At 38.9% G+C, this 18951-nt stretch overlaps 1 protein-coding gene across 1 annotated transcript; it reads left to right on the top strand.

Moving 5' to 3' along the window:
- The first annotated feature begins 10621 nt into the window (after window positions 1–10621).
- LOC116509726 (TLD domain-containing protein 2-like) lies at window positions 10622–17657 on the top strand. Its single transcript, XM_032219009.1, has 6 exons — window positions 10622–10660; window positions 13003–13167; window positions 13790–13942; window positions 15236–15331; window positions 16504–16577; window positions 17522–17657. Exons 1-6 carry the CDS (start codon window positions 10628–10630, stop codon window positions 17655–17657), a joined length of 657 nt encoding a protein of 218 aa, XP_032074900.1. The 5' UTR covers window positions 10622–10627.
- The last annotated feature ends 1294 nt before the right edge of the window (window positions 17658–18951 follow it).

Here is an 18951-nt window from a genome sequence, read left to right as displayed (position 1 = left end):
ATGCGGACGATACCCAGTTGTATCTGTCCGCCCCGTGCCAACTCAACGAAGCGATGGATGTGATGAGCCAGGGTCTGGAGGCTGTTAAAGACTGGATGGGGGTCAACAAGCTTGTGCTCAATCCAGAAAAGACCGAGTGGCTGCTGTGTTTCCCTCCCGCAAATTGGCCAAGTGTTCCATCTCTCAGGCTGGGGGGTCAAATTATACGCCCCTCAGACAGGGTTCGCAACTTGGGAGTCCTCCTGGACCCACAGCTGACCTTCGAACATCATTTGTCAGCTGTGACCAGGGGGGCATTTGCCCAGGTTCGCCTGGTACACCATTTGCGTCCCTACCTGAACCAGGAGTCCCTCACAACAGTCACTCGTGCCCTTGTGACCTCTAGGCTGGAATACTGCAATGTGCTCTACATGGGGCTGCCCTTGAAGAGCATTCGGCGACTTCAGCTAGTCCAGAATGCAGCCGCGCGAGTGATTGTGGGTGCACCTTGCTTCACCCACGTTACACCTATCCTCCGCGAGCTGCACCGGCTGCCTGTCGATCTCTGGGTGCACTTCAAGGTGCTACTTATCACCTATAAAGCCCTTCATGGTAGTGGGCCTGGGTATTTGAGAGACCGCCTACTGCCAATTACCTCCACTAGACCGATACGATCGCATCGATTAGGCCTCCTCCGAATTCCATCTACTAGCCAGTGCAAACTGGCAACTACCCGGAGGAGAGCCTTCTCGGTGGCTGCTCTGACCCTCTGGAACGAACTCCCCGTGGAGATTCGGACCCTCACCACCCTCCAATCCTTCCGCGCCGCCCTAAAGATCTGGCTGTCCCGGCTGGCCTGGGGTTAAGATTCCAACCCCACCCGAATTGTGTGACTGTTGTGCTCTCTTTTAATATGTTGTATTGTTTCCATATTGGAATACTGTTTGTCTTTCCCCCCCTCCCTTTTTGAATTGTGAGCCGCCCTGAGTCCCCCCAGGGAAAAGGGTGGCATACAAATAAAGGAAATGAAAATGAAAATGAAATGAATGAATTTGGGCTAAGGTGGCAAGCTAGTCATGTGAAGGCTAGTTGGCATGGCAATCAAGTAGATGCATACCTGGTTCAAAACCATGCCTAAAGAGAGTGTGTTAATGGTTCTTATCAAACTGTAGAAAGAGGTGCCTGGGCCCTATAATCTTTAATATTTTTACAGTGCCTTAGAGGGGAAGTGAATGACTATTGGATTTTCAGGCAATACAAAATTTGGTAGGATACCTAATATTGTAAAGTATTCAAAAGTAGTTTGAATATTCTAGAGAAAGAAATCAAATTCAAAAGAAAATTAAGGCATAAGAGGTAAGGGTTCAGAATTATATACTGCTAAAATTCTCACTATTTATTTGTACCCTCAGGTTAATGCTAATGGTGCATTTTAGGGCAACAATTTTTGAATCAAGGTATCTGAATCCCACTATCTTAAAAAATGAGTAAAAAGAATCTGGTGTCAGGCCTGCAGCCATATTCCTTTTGGATCTTTGGCCTGTCATACTTTCTATTATTCTACTATGCCTTTTCTATTGTGGGAAAATGGGAGAGGGGATTGTACAGAGTAAATGCTATGTAGCCAAAATAAAATTCCTTTCTAGAAAGCCAAGGTCATCCTTTGTCTCTACCCCTCTGCACCTGACCGGAACTGGATGGGTGGAACTGCCAGCGTGGCAGTGGAAGATTGGACCATGTGATGAACTTGTGGGTGTGGGGGCAAGATCATGAACTTTCAACCGGGTTGGGGAAACTAGGAAGCTTTCAGATTTGGGTTTTCCCAGATATGCCGACATGGCTCTCTTAATAAATTGGAACTTTTAGCAATACTTTGCCTTGGACTCTGATTTAATTTTGGATGCTATTTGGAACCCTGACATCTGGGACATAAGACTCCTGTAGGATTGAAATGTCCACAATGTTCAGATAAGTTTTATTTGCAAAGTTTTAGCTGCTGCAAGATTCTCCTCAATCATGTGATTGTTATTGCTGATGCTCCCTGCCAGATTACGACCAGTTAAGTCAATAGGAAACCAGCAGGAAGTCAAAAGTCATTCTTCTTCCCACTGCTTTTTTGCCCATATGTGGTCTTTCAGTTCATCTATTCAGGAAGTAAATATTGATTTCTTATTGAAATTCATCTGCCACTAAAATTATTTTTATATTTATGATATATACCCTTCATAATGATCATGGGGCCATCCAGCATTGGAGTAATATGGTCAGCCTAAAATTTAATGTTCATTCTGTATTATCTTTCTCTCAAAGGGTGACCCAATGGGTCACAGTTGTCTTATAAAATCATAAACGTATATATTTCAAAAACAAAAAACAAGATGCAGGTATAGAACAGGGAATAGTAGATATGAAAACAATTTTGGAATAGTAAATAGATTGGAAATAGAATATGAATTAGCAGTGTGATAGAACTGCAAAAAAAGGCAGTTATCAGAGTTGTAATTTTCAAATCATGGGATATAATAGTTCTACTTTATTTTGTTTTGGTAAGATCCACCCTGAATATAGTGTCCAGATCTTGGCACTACCCTTTAAGATGGATTTGGAGAAATTATTCCAGTTTCAGAGAAGAGAAATGAAGATGATTAGAAAATCAGAAATAAAGTCCTTTGAAGATCTACTGAACATAGAGGGTATGTAATGCCGTGCTCCAGCTATCTGAAAGGATAGCTTAACTTTCTCCTTCACAGTAAGAGCAGTTTGTCAGTAGAACCAATTGATAAGATAGGTGGTGGATTTCCCTTCACCAAATGTGTTCAAGCAAAGGCTAGGCAGACATCTGTTTACTTTTCATGGCTGCCTACACTGTGTTTGAACACATTTGGTGAAGGTGTTAGATGGGGTGCTTTAATTTGGATTTTGACCCTAGGCAAGCAGTTGAGCTTGGTGGGCTAAATAGCCCTTTTCAGCTCTGTTCTTCTATCTATAAGGCCTTCATATATTGATAGCCCAGTTTGTACCCATGAGTACAATTAAAGAAGATGCCTTCTTATAAGAGCCAAGGTGGTTAGAGTGCAGTACTGCAGCCACTTCAGCTGACTGCAATCTGCAGTTTGGCGGTTCAAATCTCACCGGCTCAAGATTGACTCAGCCTTCCATCCTTCCGAGATGGGTGAAATGAGGACCCAGACTGTGGGGGCAATATGCTGACTCTGTAAACCGTTTAGAGAGGTATATAAGTCTAGCTGCTATTGCTATTGCTATTGTTTTGAACATGTCCTTGAAATGTTCCACTATAATGCAGTTTGTTATGCAGAAGCAATTGGTTGCTGCTATTGTCCCTCTGGATTCTTTCCCAACAGAATTCTAGGCTCCCCTGCAGCTCCCTATGAGGGAAATAATAGAAAGTTCCCTTACTCTTAAGTAAAACCACTACTGAGGCTTTGTAGGTTATCCAAATTGGATGCTCTCCCCCACCCTGAAAATTAGTCCATTCTTATACTCTCTTCCCTCATATAATCTCAGACCTTTGTACTTCCACTTGTGTCAGTTACTCGTGATATCACAGGTGCATCTGCACTTTGCTTTTGTTGAGTCACAGACTGCCTGTTTCTGTGCTGGATTTTCCCAACTGGGAGCTTACCTGATGAACTGCACAGTTGTGTCAATATATCAGGGTTTCCACAATGCTTGTGGAAGATATCAGGAAGGCTGCTCTATACTTTCTAACCAAAGAATGGATTCAGAGGATGCTAATGGAAACCTAAGATGTTCTGAGCCATGAGCTACTACTATGACAGTAGTTTTTCCTTGTTCTGTGATTATGAAGCTACAGAAGATAGTGATGGCACAGATATTGAAGTGTGGCCTCAAAGAATCCACCACAATTGCAAAGCCCCAGGATGAGGGGAATTACTTGGCATTTGGGATGTGGACATCACTGAGCACCTGTGAGAAGTGATAAACGTCTTGTCTATAGCAAAGAATGGCCAATGGAAACATTGGCTCATCTAGCTAAACTTTTTCAAGATCTTAATCATATACTTCTTCTATTTCTGCTCCTATGAATTGCACCTTGCAAGGACATGGTAAACAAAAGATATGGGAGGGTTGGCATATTTTGTAACTTCCTTATCTGAAATGAAAAGATAAGTACCATGTTTTAAAGTAGTTAATTCCATAACCAAAACAAGTCATATCAGTTATATTATGCATATGGATTCACTAATATTTTTCCAAAGACTCAAGGAAGGTCACAACATACTTAAAACCAAAACAGAATAATAAGCTGTAAAAGTGCACAAGTACACACAAAATATAAGAACAGCGAGGTAATATCTTTATATCTGGCCAACCAAATGTAGTGTGGAAAATCCTTTCCTACATATCACTTACTCATTCCAATGAGTGACAGTTTTTGCATGTGTTGTTCCTATGTCTAAAAATAGCTGCAAGCTATGATTAAAATAACAACATTGTTAATCCAGGCTGTTAGTTATGCTTTCATTATTTTGACTTCAAGGAGGAGTTAAATTACTCATGACCAACTTTTTCACTGATTTCAACAGTCAGGATTCTTTCTGTGTGAACCAATTTTCCCATCAAAGTTCTTAAACTATTTCTTAATGTAACAATATATTTTTGCAAGAGTCATTTTCTTTGTAAAATCTGTGATTTTGCATATCAGCTGGGCAGCATATGTTAATTTCCACCAGTACCTGAGAAAATATACCAAGAAAAGTAAAAACTGCTATATTCTACTCTCAATTTCTACTTGTCAATCTGTCTGCTGCATAGAAAGAATAAATATTCCTGCTAAAGCAACAGACATGAGTAGATGGGAAGAAGATGGACAGAAGAACAGATAGAAGTACAAAGCAGAAGTCACCCCTGTTCTTGCTTTTCTTAGTGCCTCAAAGCCTTTAAGTATATAGGTACAATTTTGATTGAAAGTCTGGCACTATTAACAATCAATGGAAGTGATTGTGTGGCTTTGATAGTTTGTTTTTTCTAAACTTTGAGTATCCCTGATCTGTTACCAAACTAATCAACAGGATTTCAACTCTATTAATCCCATGGAATCAACATATTCTAATCTCCTTCTAGACCTACAAAGTAAATATGGAAGTTATCATCCAGGGACAAGTGAATAACTGACTGTAGTTCCATGAGATTGGAGTGGAAGAGGAAAAAAATGTGTCAATTTTCAGCCTTATCATCACTGGAGGTTTACAGACAATACATGGCTTGCAACATCATTGTTACAAATAGCAACACCTGTATCAACCTTACTATTGATCCCAAAATAATGAGATAAGACCAGAATGGCCTGGGGCAAGCAGTCATTACTCTTGACCCAGATGATGAATTGGACAGGATGGGCTGGGCATGGCTAGATATAAATTCACAGTCCCTCTGAACTTTGCAAGATTCAGAAACAACTATTTCCATCATTGGTAAGGCTAATTCTTTATTTGGTGATCCCTCAACTGGACTGCCTTAAATAAGCAAAGGAGACAGGCCTTTGAATGGGCTCTTCCACATTTGCTTAGGAGGTATCTCTCAAGGAAGCTTGTTTACCCTGATGTAAGTATACTGCTAGTAAATAACTAAATGTATGTACCTGTGGGTTTTAATATTTTTTACACTATGTGACTAGTTCTTTAAGTGGGAAGATAAAAGGTGACACTGTGAACAAAATTAGATCTTTTGAAATTAAGTTGCATAGGAGGAGGATGTATTTAAGATGCTGATTATCCTTTATATAATTAGTTTGGGAGAAAAAATATGCTGTTAATACCAGATCATGCCTCACCCATTATCTAGCAGGACACTGTACATACACAGAAGCAAATACTACTGACTATTTCCAAATGGGTACTTTAAGACTAAATTGTCATCTTAGAATCAACAGGATTCCAATATTAGGAGATTAACTACAAATCAGTAAGATGAAGAGAAGCCCCCTAAATTTGATAAAACAACACAAACAATTAGAAAACTATTTATTGTGCTACCATTCTTCAAGCTATATAGAAAACATAGCTCTATGGTGGCTTCTTTACTACATCAATTTTTTGTGCAAATGGAAACAGCACCACAGAAACTACAAGTTTAAAGTGAACTTTTGCAAGTCAGGAGACTGATGGTTCCTCAGAGATTATGCACCTTGTATTTGACAATGTCAGAGATAATATGTCAAGTTACTTAGAACATAAAGTTTAAAAATCTATTTTATATTTTTTTAAAAAAAATTAAAACCTGTTAAAACATCACAGAATTCAAGATATGTTGCTTTGGATTACAACAGATATATACAAGTTTTCAGCCAATGAAGGTACAGACTGTCAAGAAAAAGAGCTAGTAAGAGATTTAATCTGTTTACTAAATTATCCCATGTCACGTTGTTTCTGGCATCCCTCTTCCATCTCTTGGTTGGGAATTACCAGGTAATAGTTATCATATGGAAGCAGTGGTGAAATTCATTTTTTTTACTACCAGTTCTGTGGGCGTGGCTTGGTGGGTGTGGTAAGGGAAGGATACTGCAAATCTCCATTCCCACCCCACTCTGGGGCCAGATAGAGGTCATATTTGCCGGTATTTCCTCTACCGGTTCTCCAGAAACATGTCAGAACCTGCTGAATTTAACCCCTATGTGGAAGGCATTAGACTGCAAAAGATTATCAGACTAGCATGAGAGGTACCATGGCTTCATCATGCCTTACTCTGTGCACATAAGGACTTTTGTTTCCAACTCTCCTTTATTTTGTGGTCTACAAACTATGTTAGAGATAACATAGTTAGAACTTCACCCCAGAGTCAAATTCCAAAGCTCCAGAGTTAGATCACATATAGCATTTTTCCTGCTGCTACCTCTCATTAACAGAGTGTGACTGCTACACTTTGCCTAATCGTAGAGCTTCCCATACTCACAGCCCAACTATCATATCAGACAGTGACAGGTGATGAGGACAGTAATCCAGGGATTTATAAGAACCGCTCTCCATTTTCAGAGAAAGTACAATTGTGCTTAAAAGCATATTGGAATAGATTCATGGTTACTATGGAAGCCATGAAGTCCCACACTACTACAAAAACAATATCATATTAAAATATTCTCTTCTCCTGACCTCAAAAGGCCATGTCTTGATTCCACAAGACAGTGATTCACATGACTCATAAAGCAAATTAATTTGCATGTTTCCATGGTATCCTTTGCAGGTCTTTTTTTATATAATGGCTACTCATCATTGAATTATTTAACCAATATGCCCCTGCTCTTAGGGGAGAAGACCTTTCTGGAATGCAGCCTACCAAATACTCCTGGGGTAAATACTAATATGAGACTCAGCTTTAAAAAAAACCCAGAGGATTCTATCATAAGCAGAAAGGTTGTGAATCAATTTAAGGGATTCTCTTTTCATACCATTATTCTCAATTATTCCTAAGTGCCACCATCACTTTTCACCCATAAACTTTCTTGCAAAAGGACTCCCAATGGCTGAAATGTTAATCCAGAAAGCTTGGATCTGAGACAATCACTCTGGAAGCCATGGTTCCTCTTGTGCTAAATTTTGGTAATCTTGTCCTTGAATTGCTCATCATTTATGCCACTTGGAAGATGGCTTTCAGCCCTGACACTGTTGCTGCCACATATTTTAGAATGCCGCAATGATGAAGAGCATTTTAGATGTTATGTCTGAAGGACATAAATACAGAGAAATATGATGAGTGGCCCACAAAATAAAAGACCCCATCCATGCTCAACAAAAGTTCAAAAGGGCTTCTGTTTATATTGTTTGAAAAGAAATAGATGGTTCCATACAATTGAAATATGGTAGCTGTTCCACTGCATTCTTAATATATAAAGTGAATGTCTTCTTAAGAACCAAATGGCCATCATGCTACCTATGTTAATAGGATTCTGGACATACTGTCATGAACCTGCCTATGTTGTGGCATGAAGCCAGTGAATCTGATTAGTGTTGGAATTGATGGAGAGATGGAAGGTCCTTATACTCCACATAACTCTTCAGCCAATTTCCCAGGGTTGTTAGAATGATAGAAAATGCTAATATTGGATGCCTAGAAATCTAATGAGGTATAAATGTACAAATTAACCACCCAGAGGTCTAGTTCCAATACAATTATTCCAAAAGATACAACTTACTAATTTTAGTAGACTTTGAATGCCAGAAATTAGAATGCTAAATCATAGTGTACTTTTGTGGCTGCTATAATTTGCTTTTAAAAAGATCTTGACTTAGCATTAATTGCAATACAGACTATCTTATGCCCCACTTCTAAGATGTAAAGAAGCACATGAACAAGATAGGCATAAGAACTGTTCACAGCATGAACAGTTGCATTTCGTTCACCAGTCTCATTTCTATGGAAAATGCTTTGTGACGGTGGATTTTCTACAGAATGCAAAGTCAGGTCTAAGCCTCTTTGCTGCTTCTCCAGCCTGAATTCACAATGACTTCTAGGCACAGTTCATTTCCCCCATCATTTCTGATAGATTGCACAAGGGAGCCAGTGATGAGATTCAATTTTTTTTACCACCAGTTTGTGGGCCTGGCTTGGTGGGCGTGGCTTGGCTTGGTGGGCATGGCTTGGTGGGCGTGGTAGAGGAAGGATACTGTAAAATCCCCATTCCCTCCCCACTCCAGGGAAAGGTTACTGCAAAATCCCCATTTCCTCCCAATCAGCTGGGACTCAGGAGGCAGAGAATAGATGGGGGTGGGGCCAGTCAGAGGTGGTATTTACCGGTTCTCCGAACTATTCAAAATTTCCGCTACCGGTTCTCTAGAACTGGTCAGAACCTGCTGAATACCACCTCTGAAGGGAGCGCAAAAGAAGGGTCCTTTTTATCTATCATTATAATATGTTTGCTTGAAGCTCAGTCACAACTATTGGCTGCCAATTGGACAGAACCTAAAAATATTGTGGCTCATCCACATCATTATCTCAATTGTCATTAATTTTAGATTAAAAAAGAACAGAATAGATGTAGATTTCTGATCACATCTTGACCAACCTTCTAACAATGACTTTAAAAGATGTATGGCAGCAAGTTCTTATTTTACATACTGTATATTACTGCCAGGAGTGCTGTAACAGGATTAACCCTAGTCTCAGCAAAAGCCAAATACTGTTGATGGGATTGGGGGGCTGATAAAAGTTAAGAAGAAATCCAGTGGGAAGAAGAATTCTTATTCTTAAATTCTAGAAATTGTAAATTGGTCAAACATTTTAGGTAGTAGGGAGATAACCATTTTACTTTTTAAAAAAAGTTGGAAGAGGTACTTTTGGTCAAGTTATACATTTTAGAAACACTCCACAAGCAAATCCATCCACAGACACATTGACTTACAACCAGCTTACGAATCCCTCAGAATCCAAATCAACCACGCAGCCAACCAGAAAGTGCACCAACCCTCAACCAATCCACGCAATTCCCCCAGCAGCAATTCACCTCCTGACCTGATGTAACCTCTTATCACATGACACATCACAAGACTCTCCGTGATGACTCACACCTGATCCATCACAAGACCCTCACTCGACACACCCACACCTGAAGCCCTTATAAACAGAAGAACATTGACACTGACATTCCCTAAACTCTGCTGAAGATGTTATTTAGCCTGGTAATGAAATGTTTGGAAACCAACCCACAAGTTCAGAGGATGAATCCTTAACCTCATTTTAGAAACATTAAATCATATATATTTTTCTCCTGGTTTTTTAATTATTATTTTTGTTTTAAACACTTAAACACATCAACAAAGACATAACTTAAAACAACACTGGAACTAAAAGTTCCGTCTTATAGCAGTTACATATCGGTGAATCTTTACAGTTATTGTTTCCCCTTCTATACATTGCAATTTTATGTTTGTGGTCACCTTGTCTCTTATTCTTTTTTGTGTTCAAGTCCTTAATTATTCATATTTAGCCACTTACATCAGACAATCATATTACCTATGTTATATTGTATATACCTTTCTTACATTAATACATCTTAACTTCTCTTTCCTACTCCCTATCTTATCTCTATATCCTAATTGTTCTACTATACCTTAATTTTACATTTCCCAATTTCCTATTTCTTGTTTCTATCTTCTAGCCATTTGTACCATTTTCCCCAAACTAAATAGTATTCTGACTCCTCCTTTCCTTGTATTTCCCTCATCAATTGGTCCATCTCCACACATTCTAAGATCTTCCTTATTTTTAATATTCCAGATCTACTAATCCAAACTGCTGACTTTCTACATTTCTGAATACATTTCTGCAAGATTCTCTGCTCATTTCTCCTTTAAAAAATCAACTTGGGAACAATTTTGTAATTTGTCCCACCTATATTGGCAATTCTGGCCAATCGATCCACTTCCACACATTTGTAAAGCTACAGATTTGAAATAAAAGAACTGAAAAGATTTTTAAGAGATTTGTTTTGTATTATCTTAGATGACAGCGCTTGTGAAACAGGAAGCTTAACTTCTTAAGGGAAGGATAAAGTACACAGTGTTTACAGGGAAGTGTTCTCCACAGGTTATCGGCAAACACCTGCTCTCCATACACGCTCTGCCGGTAAGAAACTCTCCTGTCCAGGGCTCTGGTTTGGACAATCACAGAAGGAATGAAAACTCCACGCTACCAGTACATTCTTCTGGTACGTACTTTTGTGCATGCTTTAGGGCAGAGATAGAAAAGGGAAGAGCAGAATGAAACTTTCACCTGACCCAATGGCACTAGCCATTCTCCCATCACTTGATTCTTTCTCACAACAAATATATTGCCACTCGGCATAAAGATGGCCACTCCCAAATAATATAATCCCTACCTAATGGAAAAAATGGGGGAAGCTTCTTCCAGGTGAAGCAGTGGTTTTGTTTCGGAATTTTTGGGCTAAATAGCATTGCAGAATCAACTGAGGCTAGAACCTGGGGGTTAGTAGTCAACATATGAACATGAAGAACTAACTGTTGGACAAATGAATTCTGTGTTATAAAGTCAGTTGTGACTTTGGGTATAAGACGCTGCTACAGGTTAATTTGCATTAGCTATTCCAGTGGTGGGGTCCTACTGGTTCAAACCGGTTCAGTTGAACTACTAGTGGTTTGGCAGCCTGGGTCACTGGAACTGGCAGCGATCCAGGCCTGCCACACCCCGAACCAGTTCCATGGTCGGAAGTTCTGAATGTTGATTCCCCCTCTTCCCACTGTTTTAATTGCAGAGTATCATGTCCTCTACTGAAGTTGAGATTATGTCATTGCTAGTAAAAATGACATGAAGAAAGAGAAATAATAAGCAGCTGGGGGAATGATCAAAACAGCTCAGTGAGAAATGCATATGCTTGTTACCTATTCAAAGCCGAGTGGTGTGAATGTTTGTGTGTGTGTGTGTGTGTGTGTGTGTGTGATGGATTGTTGCTAGAGAGAACCAGAAAACTGGGGGAAAGAGTACCGTATTTTCACCCATATAACCCGCCCACGCAGATAACCCGCACACGCATATAACCCGCGGGTTTTCTGGATCGTGTAAAATGTTTCCCGTATACCCCGCCCACGCAGATAACCCGCACACGCAGATAACCCGCACACGCAGATAACCCGCACACGCATATAACCCGCGGCGAGTAAAAGAGAAGGGAAACAGCTGAGATGGGGGGGGAAGAAACGGAGAAAGAAAGAAGCCTGCGCACGCTGGGGAAGAGGAAAGGAACGAAGGAGAAGGAAACAGCTGAGATCGGGGTGGGGGAAGAAACGGAGAAAGAAGCCTGCGCACGCTGGGGAAGAGGAAAGGAACGAAGGAGAAGGAAACAGCTGAGATCGGGGTGGGGGAAGAAACGGAGAAAGAACCCTGCGCACGCTGGGGAAGAGGAAAGGAACGGAGGAGAAGGAAACAGCTGAGATCGGGGTGGGGGAAGAAACGGAGAAAGAAGCAAGCCTCCGATCGTGTAAGCCTCCGATCGTGTAAAATATTTTCTGTATACCCCGCCCACGCATATAACCCGCAGGGGGGCGCTGTGCATGTAAAAACCGCATATAACCCGCGGGTTATATGGGTGAAAATACGGTATATGGGATCACAAAATAGAGCTTATGCAAGTTTACTTTATTTGCCATAATAGAAAAATAAAGTATATTTTATATCAAGTAGTAACTCAGTCTTGCTACATCATAGAATTCTTAAATGATACAGTCAGGAAATACAGATTGTTACCATACTCATCAAACAAGGGAAAAGAGTAACTGGAATTTTTATTACACAAAGAACAAATAATGTCTAATACCAATTCATGACTTCATGATACCTTTGACATACATATATATTAATCCAGTGTAGTATAGAGACCAATTGACCTATGGAATTATTTTCAGCAGAAAAAAGGAGATAAGAATTTCAGAAGGACAGCTAATAGAATTAGATATTAACAGTCCATAGAAGAATTGTTAATTGTCTTCCAACATCAAGTATTAAAGTCCTCCTCCATCCTGCCAATGGAAGTTAACACACAAATCTTAATAATATTTGTAATGTCTTTCAGATGAATGGCACGTTTCTAAGGTTGGAAAAAAGTCTTAGTCATTCTGTGCAGAAATCTCATTGCAATACTAAATAGATGAGGAGAAATGAATATGCAGCAGCTATCACTGCAAATCTTTTCAATCCTGAAGAATTCCCAATGCAAATTTTAGGCTTGCTTTGAAAACATTCTGGCTACAGAAAGAGATCCATAGGAAAGATGCACTAATGCAATGTTACATGAATCATAATACCTCCTTCGTTCTTATGAGATTATTCAAGGCTTAATAGAAAAAGGATAGCTTGTTGAATTGAGATTACAACACTTTTTAAAATGGCTTGTTATTACTCATTTCACTAACTTCATGTAAATGTCATTGCCTTTTGGAATATAGGCTGATTTATCCAACTATTTAATGGGAGATGTTCTATAGGCCAGATAGGAAAAGAGAATTCTCACCTTATTTAATGATGTTTTTTTGCCAGCCCAATCTGGGCGATGAAACTTTGTCTCTAGAACCTGAAGAGGAAGCGGATGGGCTAGACTCAGTCAGGACAAATGCAGATGTTTCATCCCAAGTTGCAGAAGAATTGAATGAGCCTATACTGAATGCTCAAAGTAACATCTTGCACACAGAAGAAATCCAACAGGTAAATAAATTTTCTCTGTATATCTTGGAATTTTACACTTTTCATGGGAATAGCTGGATATTATACCTTGGCCTCTTTGCTGTTGTCTCTGGAAATTGCATAGAAAAAGCCCATTTCCTCCAGACAATGCCTTAGGTGATGCAAGTTTTATCAACACTTTAACTGGGTTCAAACATTATGCTAAGCCACAATGTAGCTTGTCGAAGCTACATTGTGTGACTCCAACCATTGTACTTTGTAAGCCATTGTTTTTTGACTTAGGTGTTGATGGTTTAGGGTGTAAATTGAGATGTATTCACTCTACTTTGGTTAAACAATGATTTAGCCTGGTAGGTAAATCCAGCCATTTTGTTCTCTGATACCAAATTTCCCTGGTAGGACTGAAGTAGTTTCTGGCAAAGAATGAATATTTACTTTGCTTAGGTACCATCCAGAAGCTGGATGAGGGAATCTCATTTTTAGTTATGTGTTTCATAATTTGCAGCCTGCAAAGAACATGCTGATTCTAGTGCAACATTTCCAAAGATGAACAAACTGAGAAGGAAAAGATAATCAAAGGAAAATAAGAGTTGTTACAGGGCGAGATGAGAAAAATTGATCTTGTTTATATGGTCCCTCTCAGCTAACTCCACATCTCCCTCTGCGAGTGACTGCCTATCCTTGGAACCTTGTCTACTGCACAGCAAGGGACGGATTTAGTCTGAAGACCATGTATAGAAGCATGAGCAACTTGGCCTCTCCTGTGTTATTGGTTATCAGGGATACTGATGAGCAGGTAACCCAGATAGGTCTAAATCACAACTTTACATATGTAAGATTGATGATATGGAAAAGAAGAGTGCTAATTAATGAGGTCTAACTCAACTTTAAATAATCAGGCAATTATTCTTCTCCATTCACGATATTAAGAAGCAATCAACAATATTCAGTAGATCCTCCTGATCCATTAGAAGGGGTTTGAAATGGGAAATGGGAATATGTAACAGAAATGGAAAGATCCACTTTACTATGATATAATAACTGCACAACCAATTGGTCTAGTGCCAAACTCAATTTAATTGAGGACCGCATCAGGGTTGTGTTTGATCTCAGGGGCCAGGTGGGCATGGCTGGGGTGGGAGTGACCAGCTTGATATAACTTATGTGTGTGGGGAGCACTGTCCCTAAGCTCCATTTTCAGCTGTGATGGCCTCCTGAAGCACTCTGCCAGCAAAAATGGAGTTTGGGAGGGAGAGCTGGCAGAGTGCTGCAGGAGGCCAGCGCAGCCCAAAAAGGAGCACACAACCCTTCCAAGCTCCATTTTCACTGGCAGAGCCACCGTGGGCTGGTCCCTTGCTGTTTCCGGGCAGCCCCATGAGCCAGATCTAAGCACCCCACGGGCTAGCTCTGGCCCGCAGCCCTTGTGTTTAACACCCTTGGTTTAGTGGTTAAGGAACCAGGCTAGAAATCAGGAGACTATGAGTTCAAATCCAGCCTTGGCATGAAAGCCACCTAGGTGACCTTGGACCAGTCATCCTCTCTCAGCCCAACTCACCTCACAGTTATTTGTAAAAATAATAAAGCAGAAAATAAACAAACAGCTTATTATATGTAGATTGGAGGTAATGCAAGTCATCTTGATGGATACAAAAAAGTACCTTGCTTCAGCACCCAAGGCATAAGCTGCCTCCTTACTATTTTAACAGATGATTAGGAAGCCAAGTTCCACTTTAGAAATAGAAGAATTCACGTTTATAAAAAAAAAACTATTCATATTAATGCTAAACAAACTGTTGCTGTCTTATTATTTGACAACAACTATTTGAAATTCTAGGGAGTTTTGTACACAACATTGTAATAATAGAAATGATACTGGATTTAAAAGAGAAAAATGGCTTCGAAATATAATTCAGTAATTCGTAGACTGAATTAATCTGCATTTTAGCATGTTTAATAAATAGTCAATGTTGGTTCATTCAATATAATAGGCTAAGCAGACCATGACATCATGATGAGTAATGTGCAGAAAAATAGACAGCATTAAACTCCTGAAAGCTGAAACATATTCTCTCCTCTGTAACTTTTTCAGATATTTGGAGCTTTTTCTTCTACAACTATTCATGTGAGCAGTTGTTTTTATGGCAATGGAGAAACATTTCTGTTCTCTTTCACTCCACAACTCAAGGTGATTGAAACACCATGTTAATCTCTATGTTGAGTGAGTTGCTTTTGTATTTACAGCTTCAGGAGACAATAGTTACGCAAATTTTGCCAGTCACTAAATTGCTATGGCTATAAAGGGTGCAGTTTAAAAGATTTTGTGATATTGTTGTGTTCCAGAATATAACTTGGCCAAAATCGTTTTAATGCCAACCCTGAAAGGGTTTTTGATTAGAGAATGGGCTAGGGAAACTGAAATTTAACAGAAACTTGTGAATTTCTTCTTGTGATGAGATGAAGATGAAAGAAAAAGAAAACATAAATGACGAAACAGAAAGCATATGGAAATGTTTGGGATAGAATATAACCAGTCTGGTAATTTATTTATTTAATTTATATCCTATCTTTATTATTTGTGAAAAACATATTGGATAAATAGTTGGAATAACAGTGCAGATTAAACGTGAGTTGGTATTTTGATATCATTGGGAAGACTAATGTAATTTTAGGCTGCATCAATATAAATATTGTTCCCAAGTTCAAGAAAAACTAAGAGCTCCACTTCATTCTGTATGATTCAGGCCCTAAGTTGGTATTGTTTGTTTCTGGCACCACACTTTAAGAAAGATTCAGACAACCTGAAAGAGATTTAAGGAGCAACAAGATGAGAAGAGTAGCTTGAAGAACTGGGATATTTAACCTTGAGAAAAACATATTAGAGGAGAGTACAGCAGTACTCTTCCACAACATGAAAAGATGTGCCCAAAAGGCCAGTGGAAAATATTCAATGAAATGTCAGCAAAAAGTTTGCTAATAGCAAAAGGACTTTGACAATGGGTTCTGCCTCTTTAGATATCTTCAGATGAAGGTCAATTTTCTGTTGGGATGGTTAATGTGCATTCATACACTGAGCAGTGAATTGCATCAGTACCATAAATCAGGATGCCTTCAGGAATTGTCCAGCCAGCATGCTACCTCTCTCTGATGCTTTATTTCTACGCATATCCACACATATGTGATCATGAACAAGAGGATAATAGCTAGATATATAATTAGATATGATCTATTAAATCACACTATGAAAAGATTCAAGCTATCACTAGAAATAATATGAGTGGGAAATCTTTTTTGGTATAGGAAGCTTATATGGTTTTATTCCTAAACTGCTTAATGCTGTGCTTTTGATTCCCTTGCCAGGTATTTAAATGGTCAGGCAAAAATACCTTCTTCATGAAAGGAGATGCAGATTCTTTAGCCATTGGTGGAGGCAGGTATGTAGCTTTGAAAGATAGCTAAGTAATAAGAAAATTAATTTGTCAGTTCAGCATGCCTGCTGCAATGCAATCTTTGTGGAGAATCTCATTACCTATTTTGCATGGCTAAGGAAGATCATGAATTGGAAGAGAGTTTCCCCTATTTTTTCCTCACCAAATCTACTATTACTAGCAACAGTACATGTTCTTTTATCATCCTATTTTTGATGTTCGTAGCTCATAAATGACATTGTCAATGCTACCAGGTGTTTTAAGAAAAAAACCATTTGATCTAGAACAGTAATATTACCCTAAAATGTGGATTGGGTCTATTGTTGGTTTTTTTTTACTCAATGCAAGTCATCACTCTCATGCTCTCCTTAGTTCTTTCTTCTGCTATATCATGTTGACTATGTCATTCTATCTCCTATTTCCTCTCTCCATATTCTTGTTATTCTAATGATATAATGCCAGCTGTTGAGTTTTTCTGCATGTAATTTTATTGGACATTGGAATAACTGCCAAGTTGTGAATATTATTACTTGTCAAAGTTACCTGCTAGGGCATTTTCTCTTCCACACTGGTCATTTTCATCTTCATGCACTAGCAAATGTTGGAAGAATGCTAAGAGATGCAATTGAGACTATCTCCAAAATGTCCAGGGTTCCCAAGAGTATGAAAGAATTATGCATTTGATTTTCTTAGTAGTAGTGTTAAAGTGATAGGTATGTCACAATTCTGCCAGAGGAAAGCGAGATCTTGGAGTAAAAAACAAAACGCTATATATTTAGTATAGATTCTATCACCCCATAGGACTATCCAGCATCCCAACTTAGAAAACAAATGCAAAGCTTATATTCTAAATGGACTCCAGCAAATGAGTCAGTCTCATAATTTGTACTATTGAATAGGTTTTGTGCTATGGAAGTTATTCAATATGTCATCTCTTCCCTTGTATGCAGTGGTAAATTTGGACTCTGGCTAGATGGAGATCTGAATCATGGAGGAAGCCACCCCTGTGAAACCTTCAATAATGAGGTATTATCACCCAAAGAGGAATTCGTCATCCGAGACTTGGAAGTTTGGACACTGTCTTAACTAGAAGAAAAATCAAGACATCTCTTCATGCACTTTCCAAGCACTTAAGAGGATTTGGCCAGTAGTCCTGCATCAGTTTGTCAAATCCTTCTCAAATGAAGATAATCCTCTTGTGGATTCCGTCTTTATAGATTGGGAAGAAAGCAAGCCATGCTGGAGTCTTACCAATTTCCTAATATTTATACCCCTCAATTACCACCCTTTTCTCATTAGCTGCACCTAAAAGTAGTTTGTCCTTTGGGTGTATCCAGGTTAGTTGTCGACATATGTAGTTCAGATAGGAAGTGATGTTTGGGTAACAATCTTATTAGGAATTGGTAAGCAATAAACGTATTTGCCACCATTGCTTGCTAGGGAAGTAACATAAACCTATTTTGTTTTTCGCTTTATGAGATACCTGACCATGTATTGTATGGGTCAACTATTTTCATAATAGAAGCAAACATATTGCTCTTGGGATTCACCAAAGACATTTTTACTTGCTTGTAAATATTAAGTAAATAAGGAGGAATTTCACGACAATGAGTTATTAAGCAGTGGAACAAGCTGCCTCCTGGAGTTTAGGGTGTTTAATCACTGAAGCATTTCAAGCAAAAGGTTGGAAAGCCATTTCTCTAGGAAGCCAGAAGATCCTGGTCCTGAATAACAGGTTGAGCTAAGATCCCTTCCAACCCAGATTCTATACTTCGGCTTTATGCTTTAAAATATGAAATTTCTGTAGAGACTTTCATAGGAATTCTTACGTCTTGTGATACTTAGGAATAGTCGAGTATTTATATCACAACACATTTCTATTGTTTTATTTTGTTCACATGTCCAAGTACTTTCTCCAGAGACATATTTCTCTAAATGTGCTAGCGCCTACAAACAATGGCTCCATAAAGAGGAGAATATTTATAGTTTTAGTTCTATTGTTACGAAATTATCTAGTGAAATTCATAAAAAATATTTTAAAGCGGGTTAAATTGTGCAGTGTTCCTATTAATAGTCTCCTGCCCTTCTAATTTGAACTGTATCAAAAAGCTACAAATATATTTAGCTTGATATAAAATAACATGGAATATGGGAAGGACCCGATAAACAATTTAGATACTCAAGTCATCCTAATGGCAAACCAAGTCAAGAATGGTCTTTTCAGATTAAAATTGGGTGAAATAGCTCGTATTGTACTCTGGTAGACAGAAATATAATTCAGATCATCATTGAAAGATTCAAGTGAGCTGAAAAAAATAACATGAAATCTAACAGATACATGCTAATGTCTTTACTAAAAGGCAAAAAAAAATCAGACATA

This window comes from Thamnophis elegans, chromosome 5, assembly GCF_009769535.1.
Source record: "Thamnophis elegans isolate rThaEle1 chromosome 5, rThaEle1.pri, whole genome shotgun sequence".
In the NCBI taxonomy this organism is placed as follows: domain Eukaryota; kingdom Metazoa; phylum Chordata; class Lepidosauria; order Squamata; family Colubridae; genus Thamnophis; species Thamnophis elegans.
The sequence above is the reverse complement of the archived record's forward strand: the minus strand, read 5'-3'. Positions and strand labels throughout refer to the sequence as shown.

Excerpts from the sequence above, each read along its gene's own strand:
- LOC116509726 (XM_032219009.1), top strand. The coding sequence starts at position 10,628 with ATGAAAACTCCACGCTACCAGTACATTCTTCTG. Across the intron at positions 13,168-13,789 it reads ACACAGAAGAAATCCAACAG|CTAACTCCACATCTCCCTCT; the intron begins GTAAATAAATTT and ends GGTCCCTCTCAG. Across the intron at positions 13,943-15,235 it reads TCAGGGATACTGATGAGCAG|ATATTTGGAGCTTTTTCTTC; the intron begins GTAACCCAGATA and ends TAACTTTTTCAG.